The sequence below is a fragment of the Nicotiana tabacum genome, chromosome 11 (assembly GCF_000715075.1).
Source record: "Nicotiana tabacum cultivar K326 chromosome 11, ASM71507v2, whole genome shotgun sequence".
NCBI classification, from domain to species: domain Eukaryota; kingdom Viridiplantae; phylum Streptophyta; class Magnoliopsida; order Solanales; family Solanaceae; genus Nicotiana; species Nicotiana tabacum.
In genome coordinates, this window is record NC_134090.1 from 104,022,409 (window position 1) to 104,032,507 (window position 10,099).

The following is a 10,099-nucleotide window of genomic DNA, read 5'->3' on the forward strand; positions in this document are numbered from 1 at the left end:
TTCCTTGACAAGCAATATGTGTGTGGGGGACCGAGGTCATTTTCTAAATACTTAAGAAAAAATGAAAATAATATTTAAAGACCAGCTTTTATAGGACTATTTCTGTCAATCACCCAATAAACACCTAGTGGGATTTTATCAAATTACAACTTTATGGCTAAATTTGAAACCCTAGTGAGTAGGGCTTCTAATCGACTTGGTGGGCTCGTAACCCGCCAAACCCAAACCACACTATTAGGCAACAGAGAGTCTAGGCAATAGAGTCTACTGAGCTCTGAACTCTGCTGAACTATATAAAAAAGGGCGCGGTTGAATTAGCAGGAAGTAAAAGGCAGACAAACAGAGGCATTGACAACAGGCATGGGAAGTGAAGAAGAGAGCACAGTGAAAGAGCCGTTAGATCTCATCAGACTCAGCCTTGATGAAAGAATCTACGTCAAACTCCGTTCAGACCGAGAACTCCGTGGCAAACTTCACGTATTTTTACACCTGCCGTTTCCTTTATTTCTTTTATCTTTTGTTCTTTTCGAAGATAAATTCTCTCTAACTTACAAAAATTGAATGTTATGTGATGGTAATTTGTCTGCTTTTACCAAACGTCTTACTGGCATACTGTAGACGTTTAGCCCTTTCCCTTTTTCCTTCTTTTAATTCCTGGATTAGGGTTTAGGCCACATTGCTATTTTTTCTTTCAATATAATTTTTTGTTTTTTAGAATTTTATTTTTGGTTGCTTAAACTTCTTCCTTTTTCCCTGTATCCACCTTTTTTCTTTATAACTGTAGTATCTGACCAGCTTTCGTGCACCTCGACTAATTTTATTTATAACTGTAGTATCCGACCAGCTTACGTTGGGATACCTGCTACCTCCCACTAGCAACAGGTATCAGCTAAGTTTACCCACCAAGGCTGGGATACATGGGAAGAAATCGCCTGTGTTTTTGTCTCCACTGATTTGAACGTGAGATCTCAGGTTCTCAACCCACTTCAATGACAACTAGGCCACACCCTTGGGTGCCTATATCGGCTTTGCAAAGGGGCGGGAGGGTGTGGTTGATTCTTTTTAGTATTATGCAGTTGGAAACTATTTGGGGACAATTATGTGCTACTGCTTATAGAATTTCTTTGTGAAGCATAAATATACTATGGTTTTTGGGTAGCCTTAGTATTAACCAGAAAGAAAAGAATATTTCTCTGCAGTCTTCTCTAAATGTTGACATCTAATTAGTAATTAATAAGTAAAATAACTCCAAAGCGATTTCCATCTAGCTTCTCCAATGGTGTTAATGAATAATTTGATCCTAGCACATGACATGTTTTGCAAATAATTGGGCGGGGTAGCCCCACATGGGGCTGGTCTTAGCGGTATGTCCCCGTAATTGGTGGTATTTAATAAATGGCCCCCGTGTCCTTTCCTTTGTGTAGGCTTCAGCCTAGATCTACCGACACAGCAGGATTTTGTACCAAATGCTATATCGTAATATAAAATTTATAATTTTTTTTACCATTTTGTCATACTGTTGTGTACCAAATTGCATTTTCGAAAAATACTTTGTTGAACAACATAAATTATGACTATCATATAGATTTTGATGAACTATTTAATAGATAGGTCGATTGCATATAACACCATATCATGCCAGTCTGGTAGACTTTGATGAATAATTAAACAAGCACAAAATTATGCCAATTGGGTAGAGTTGTGAACAATATAACAAATAGGTGAAATGCAGATAACACAAAGTCTTGCCAATCTTGTAGAATTTGGTGAACAATTAAACAAGGACAAAATCATGCCAACGGGTTACACTTTGATGAACAATTTAATAGATAGGTAGAGTAGATATAACATAAACTCTACCAATCTGGTAGAGAATTCCTGAAGAGCAATATTTGTGTGCCCCGGTCCGAGGCTATTTTTTGAATACAACCAATTACGGGGGCATTCGGCTAAGACCATCCCCTTATGTGGACATTCCTGTCATTCACCCCATGTTTTGTTGGTCCAAAAGTCCTTTGATTTTGATTTCTCAGTATCTTGAAAGTAAATAAAATGTGTGAAGATAGAAGTAATTAGAAAGATAGAGACAGAATAGGACAAAGTCTTTTTAGAAAAATAGCAACTAAGAGCTAAAATAACTCACATGAATACAAAAGAGCCGAGCAGGAGGGCCAAACCAAAAAGACCAGCAAGATTTTCAACAAAGAACGATGACAGAATAGCAAAGTGAACCAACAATGACATCTGAATGATGTTACTGCAAAATATTGGATATTGTTTTGATTTTGAATGACCATTATGGAATAGCAAATGGTTCTACAGCTCTTCATAGTTTTGTTAATTTCAATAAAAGAACAATATTCAAAAGTCCACTTGGAATTAAATGCATACAGAAATTAAAGTATATTTTTTACTTGTGCTTTTACCTAGAAATCTATAATGAGGCAATATTTCTGCAGTGACACTAAGCTTTCATATCGTTTTCTTTGCAGGCTTATGATCAGCATCTTAATATGATTCTTGGTGATGTTGAAGAAATTGTGACCACAATTGAGATTGATGATGAAACATATGAGGAAATAGTTCGGGTACACGCTCTCTCTTCCGCTTTTGGTTTCTGATATATGCCTTTTTCTTTTATTGGTCAATGCACCACATGTTTCTATTTAAGATCTTTGTAATCAATTTGACTCACACTTGTAAAAGTGTTCGGCATTTTAAGATAATTATCAGAAAATCTGATAAATTGACTTGGAAAGTTAGTTGTCCAATGTAATAATAACAACTACTACGTCTCAATCCCAAGCTAGTTGGTGTCTACTATATGAATCCCACTGTGCATGTTGCTCCATTTAGGTTTTTGGCATCCAATATCTCACAATTTAGGTTTTCTATCACTAGAAGCTCTCTACATTTCCAATGGCATACGAATCCTTAATAAAATTGGAAGACTCCTAGAGTATATTGGACATAGAGTAAGCATACCTACATGACTAAAACTAATTTAAACTACTCCTCCATCTCATTTTATGTGAAGGTATTGCTATTTGGGGAAATTAAACAGTTTTTTCTTTGACTACAATTTTCTCAAACTTTTTCTCTTAACATATTTTTAATCATTATTTATGTTGATTTGTAGTAATTTTTATGTAGTTTGCAGATATGTAATTTTTTTAAAAAAAATATAAAGAATCTATGCACAAATTCACATCGTATATCAAGTGTTTTGACCCTTGCACTCCAAACCCTTAACATAAAGTAATTAGTATCACTATTATGAATCTTTTTCCTTCTATTGTGTGCTATTTTTTGCTTAGTATGTATGCAGTCCAATAATTTGTAGATCCTTTGAGTCAATTTCATTCCATATGATTTTAGATCAGTTTGTATCCTTGTAACACCTTCTATCAACACGGGTTCACACTTGCAGATGGGTGCATCTGGAGGTTGACTAGGACATGACCCTACTATCTCAAGCGAGCCTTCTTTCATTTTCTCCTTTATTGTAGTACTTTACCTTTTGCTAGATATGATAATTTCTATCATGCATAACTACATATCCATCTTAACATTCGCTTTCTACGACACTCATCTCGTGGATATGTTGCACCTGAGATGCCTAATATTCCTTGTGAAATTACCGGTTTTACAATATTCTACTGAATTTGCGTTTCATTTTGGTAGGTATCCTCCTATCGCATATCTTTCTGATTGCACTTCTCCATTTTCAACCAGTCTATTTTGGTTATGTGTTACATCTTTGTCTATCTACTATCCTTTTGTAACCTCGAGCTAAATATTAGAATTGTTTGCATTCGTCCAATGTCATCAATAATTTATGTACATAATTCCAATTCCAATATTTAGTTTGCGGCAAGGTTCAAAAGTATCACATGGTTCGAAACTTGGTGGATGACGAGCCCGCCCCTCTACCCTTCTCCACTTAAAGACAAGGTTTTGTTTGCGGCAAGGTTCAAAAGTTCATGTGCGCCTGACCTACACATCACGTGATGATCTCTTCCCACCGAAAAATTCCTAAGGGCCAGTATCACATGGTTCGAAACTTGGTGGATGACGGGCCCGCCTCTCTACCCTTCTCCACTTAAAGACCAAGGTTTTGTTTGCGGTAGGGTTCAAAAGTTCATGTGCGCTTGACCTACACATCACGTGTTGGTCTCTTCCCACTAGACCAAAGTCCCGAGAGCGGTTTGTTTTCTGCCACTATTCTTTCTCGTTATAGTCAATTATATTTGTTTATTAGAATCATTTCTTCAATATTACTAGAGTTTGCGTTATCTTTTTGACGTCTTGTGGAAGATAATTTTCAAATATCTATTAGTATACAATCATTATCTATTAGGTAGTTTCTGTAGATGGAAGTATCTTTTTTAGAATAGTATAACAATTAAGTATTTGGTAAATGTCATATTAGTTTTTAAAGAGGGAGTTATAAGGGATTTTAATGTGTTGTTGTAGGAGTACCAAATGGATAATTCAGTGTCTGAACAGAGAGATTGTTGTACGAGTAATTGCTTTAGTTCTTGAATCTAAAGGAAAATGTAGGAAGTTCCAGTGGGGTCACCACCGGTGCACAACAGCTAGCATATTCTGGTGTATTTGATTCCCTTAGGCCCTCAAGTATGGACACATGGATATGAGTGTTGAACATTGGTGCGATGCAACTGAGAATGAAGTTTATACCATATATTGATTTATCAAGGGTGATCAATGAACTATTTAGTGAAAATGTTTGTAGCACAATGTCTCTAGCATATTTGTTTTCGATTGCCGTAAAGTTAAGCCACCCCCCCTCCCCTTTTTTTGTGAGGATGATAAGCCATCCTCTTTTCTTCTCTGTTTAATCTTCTCCGGTGGTGGTGCTTCTATATTTTTGGCATTTGATCATGTTTGGAAAAGTCAAACCTGATATACAGTGGCTGTATTTGAAAGTGTCTCATACTTGCGTTTATGTCATGTTGCTAAAGGGTACACAACCAATTGGTGGTTCCATCTAAGTTCTAAGGCCGTCCTTGGTCTGTTTGTGTCCTTGAACAACACATGGTTATTTGGAGAAGGGTTATTGACAGTAGTGGTGGTCGCTTGAATTGTGGATGGCTGAGTCAGATTAAAGGGTGAGGGATGGGAGTCGGCGAATGGGATGGACAATATACGGGAGATGGACAAGATATGGGAGCCAATACTCTTTTTTGTTAGTTTTGCTGCAAGGCGAATGGGATAGCATACACCAAGCATCAGGTAATTGGCAAGAGATGAGGAGCTAATTCAATTGCTTGAGCTAGGTAAAGTATGTTTAATAAGGAGCAATCACAAACAAATGGAATTTTTACTTAAAATGAATTTAACAGAACATGTGTTCTCATTTCTCGATCCTTATTGTGAGAAGCGTACTTTCCTCATTAGCATAAGTAATTTTGTTTTCCTGAGTAAGTTTTCCTGAGTCAAGAGCATCAAGGACGAGGATGGCAAAGTGTTGATGGACGAGGCACTTATTAGGAGAAGATGGCAGTCATATTTCCATAAACTATTGAATGAGGAGGGGGATGGACAGATTGTATTGGGTGAGTTGGAGCACTCTAAGAGTCAGCGGGATTTTGGGTACTGTAGGCGGATTACGGTAGAGGAGGTGGAAGGGGCGATGCGTAAGATGTGCAGGGGCAGAGCGATGGTGCCAGACGAAATCCCGGTGGAATTCTGGAAGAGCGCGGGGCGGGCTGGTTTGGAGTGGCTCACTGGGTTGTTTAATGTTATTTTTAAGACAAAGAAGATGCCCGAAGAATGGAGGTGGAGTACGATGGTTCCGCTTTACAAGAACAAGAGTGATATCCAAAATTGCAACAATTATAGGGTATCAAGTTGTTGAGTCACACTATGAAGGTTTGGGAGAGGGTGGTGGAGGCCAGGGTGAGGAGGTGCGTGTCTATTTCCGAGAATCAGTTTGGATTCATGTCAGGGTGTTCGACTACAGAAGCGATTCATCTAGTAAGGAGATTAGTGGAGCAGTACAGAGAGAGGAAGAAGGATTTGCATATGGTGTTTATTGACCTTGAGAAAGCATATGATAAAGTCCCGAGGGAGGTCCTCTGGAGGTGTTTGGAGGTTAGCGGCGTTTCGGTAGCGTACATTAGGCCAGGCCCACTTAGGCCCCCCCCACATACATATATATATATGTGGGCCTAAGTGGGCTTGGCCTATTTTTTATCTAAGGTAATTTCTTGTAAATTATATATATATATATATACACTTCAAATTAAAGTTCAATGCTTTCAACATAATATTTCAAATTAATTTAACAAACTAAAACATTAAGCATAATACGTCTAATAATTTTAAAATAACACAAATTATCTCAAATCAACTTAAAATCTTAAATACGAATGTCTGGAGAACGTGCAAGACAACTCTTTATATGCCTTCTTAAACAGCCTATGCCCTCCAACTTTGGACGATGAGTGTAGACTCAACCACAGTTCTTGCACTTTATTATGTAAACTTCTTCATTTTCTTCTACCACATTGAAGTGTTCCAAAACAAAGAGGTGCAATCTAGAATCACCGGGCATGATTTAACTTGAATTAAGAATTTGAGTTTGAGAAATGAGAGATGAGCAAAAACTTGAATACTTCAATTTGAGTTTGAGAAATGAGAGAGATTGATGATTTTGTGAGAAAAATGAAAGAATGAGGGGTATTTATAGTTGAAAATAGGGAAAAAGTGTAATTATAAAAAGTTTTGGGTTAAAACAAAGTTGGGGGAGGGTTAAATGACTATTTTAGAAAGCCCAAACGTCTATTTTTGCAGGCCAACGACCATTTTTCAAATGTTGCAACGGCTAATTTTTTTTTGGATTTTTGGATTTTTTTTAAAAAATTAGCCGTTGGGCCCGTTTAGGACCGGTTGAACGGCCCACTTAGGACCTGGTCCCGGGCCCTAACGGTCCCGGTCCTAACGGGCTTCTTCAATGAACCGGGCCACTTGGGCCTCAAGCCCCTGGTCCCGGGCTTAAACGGGTAGGCCCGTTTAGGCCCACTACCCATATGGCTTGCGGGCCTAGGCCGGGCCTAACCAGCCCACTTGCCACCCTTACTTAAGGGTAAGTTTTATCGAGTGGTGGTTCGACCGGCTATGCTGTATGGGGCTGAGTATTGGCCAGTCAAGAACTCCCACTTGCAGAAGATGAGGGTAGCAGAAATGAGGATGTTGAGATAGATGTGTGGGTGTACCAGGAGAGATAAGATTAAGAATGAAGCTATCTTGGACAGAGTGGGAGTAGCCCTCGTGGAGGACAAGATGCGGGAGTCGAGGCTGAGATGGTTCGGACATGTTAAGAGAAGAAGCATTGATACTCCTGTCAGGAGGTGTGAGAGGTTGGCCATGGAGAGTTTGAGAAGAGGTCGAGGTAGGCCTAAGAAGTACTGGGGAGAGGTGATTAGATAGGACATGACGCTGCTTCAGCTCACTGAGGACATGACCTTTGATAGGAGGGTGTGGAGGTTGAGGATTAAGGTAGAAGGTTAGTAGCTAGTTTATAGTTGTTCATCGATAGTCTTAGTAGCATGCATATCCCTTCATATTCTTAGATTTCTATCACGTTATGTGGTTTTGTTTGTCTCAGGTATTGTATTCCTTGCTGCTATTATTTGGTACTATTTATCCTTTATCTCTCCCATTTTCTTTTCTCTTCCTTCTTTCTTCCTTCCTTGCTTTCCTCTTCTTCTTCTTGCCCTTCCTGACCCGAGAGTCTATTGGAAACAATCTCTCTACTTGCATTAAGTAGGGGTAAGGTCTGCGTACAGACTACCCTCCCTAGACCCCACTTGTTTGGATCAAACTGGGTTTATTGTTGTTGTTGTTCTAAGTTTTCCTCTTAGATGAAACACAACTACCAGGAAAATCGTCTTTTGTTTTGAACGAAATGATGCCATGGAACTCTATAATCCTGAAATAATGGTATATATAGGAACTCAATAATGTACTGTTTTCCAGTTTTATCTGATTGACAAATCAATGCATTCTCCCGTCATTGCACATGCTTGATTCAGCTATTTTAGTTCCAAGGAAAGCCTTAACATCTATTTTTCCGGGGATAAGCTTAACCATGGAAATGAGCAAATCATCTGTCATGTTTGGCAGAATGTCTTAAATTTCATTTTGCATCTGTATGATGCAAACATACTATTTGCTTATGAACATTAATTGGGCTCAATATTTTTCCGCCTTTTCTGCACTAACGGTATATAATCTTCTAACATAGTTACTTGTGCTTATTACAGACTACAAGACGGACCATCCCTTTCCTATTTGTTCGTGGGGATGGTGTAATACTGGTGTCTCCTCCTCTGCGGACTGCCTGATCAATAGAGAAGATGTTCTCATCATAAACCTGTGCAAGCATCCTATATTTTGTTTAAGGTGCTGCAGTAAAATTTAAAATAACTCAGATTATTGAGGGAATATTATCTGTATAACAATCTCATTTTGGAGCAACACGTCTCTAGGTTTCTGCGTGCCCATTCTTGTGCATGGACCATGCTAGCGTTCTCTATATTGTTCCAATTCTATCGGATGTCCGAAAGGGATTGGGCAACATGCTTTATCCGCTTGTGACTTTTAAAATGAGGTGTGAAGGGAATATTAATCCTAAGGACCTCCGACACAAGCAAATTAGGTTTGGTGAAGAATCCATATAGTTTGTTTGGCCAAGCTTCTCCAAGGCGAAAATCACTTTTTTTTTTAATTTTTATTTTTATTTTTTTATAAGTTGAAGTGTTTGGCTAAGCTTTTAGAAAAAAAAAGTGCTTTTGAGTAGAAGTAGAAGCAATTTTTGAGAAGCAGAAAAAAATAGTTTCTTCCTAAGAGCAATTTTTTGAAAAACATGCTTGAGAAAAATATACTTAGAAGCACTTTTTAGAAACTTGGAAATATGCTGTAATTATTGCTCTAAAGTGTTTTTCAAATTAATTAGTCAAACATAAAATGCTTTTCATCAAAGTGCTTTTAAAAAAAATACTTTTGAGAAAAACAGTTACGAGAATAAGTTGATTTTAAAAGCTTGGTCAAATAGGCTAATATAGCGTATTTCTCTCCATTCCGTCAAGTGGTGGAGGAACAGTTGTTTGTTTATGATGGAGTCCTAACATTGATTTATTTTACTTTTTCGCGGCATTTTCATACATACGCACTTTTTGGGCCACCATTGAAGTTATACTCACATTGCACAAAATTTTTAATGTGTACCCTCTCGTATTTGAAGTAGTTCAATCTTTTCGATGTAACTTCAAAAATCAAATCTGAAAGTTTTTTTATCTTTCAAATGCAACTTAAGAAATTCGAATATGAAGTAATTGAATCTCTTCGATGCCAACTTCAGAGATAAAATCTACAATTCTTCTATCTTTCAAATGTAACATTAGAAATTCGAACCTTAAGTAGTTCAAATCTATTGAATGCAACTTCAGATTTCGAATCTTAATTTCTAAAATATAAATTTATTTTTCGAATTTCAACAAACTAATACATGATTCAATGCCCAAATCTACTCCGAGTGAGCTCAAATTTGAAACATAACTTTTAAATATCATAAAGAAGAAATCTCAATCATTATTGTCAAACAACAACAAATTGAACAAATCCATTTTGCAACTAAGAAGAACAAGAATAAATTCTAGGCACAAAGAAGAAGACAACAACAGTAAAGAAGGAGAAAAATATAGGTATATGAAGTTATCCAAAAATTAAATATCTATTAAACTATTTTTAAAAAGCGAGTACAAATCCAATGGATGGCGCAGAATTGGGCGCCACATGAAAATTTTACTACTTTTCCATGTTCCATACTTTTGTTAGAGGGTTATTAATTCGTTAAGAGGTTTTGCAGAACTGCTTTTATTTGGTATTTTCGCTCTAAATTGAATATTTTGTCATTAAAAGAAGAAGTTTATTATTTTGTATTATTTTCATTTTTTACTCGAATAAAGTAACAAAAAATTGGATGTATTTAATTGAATAAAAATGATGATAGAAAATAATTGCTACTGGACGCGTTTGATAATACGAGGAAGAATTCCTGGCAATTATTATT

General features: G+C 37.1%; 1 protein-coding gene across 1 annotated transcript; it reads left to right on the forward strand.

The window, feature by feature from the left end:
- Positions 1–235: 235 nt before the first annotated feature.
- Positions 236–8,529, forward strand: LOC107794682 (sm-like protein LSM3B). The gene is made up of 3 exons (XM_016617193.2): positions 236–477; positions 2,493–2,588; positions 8,292–8,529. The coding sequence occupies exons 1-3, from the start codon at positions 361–363 to the stop codon at positions 8,370–8,372; spliced, it is 294 nt and encodes a 97-aa protein (XP_016472679.1). The 5' UTR covers positions 236–360; the 3' UTR covers positions 8,373–8,529.
- Positions 8,530–10,099: the final 1,570 nt, after the last annotated feature.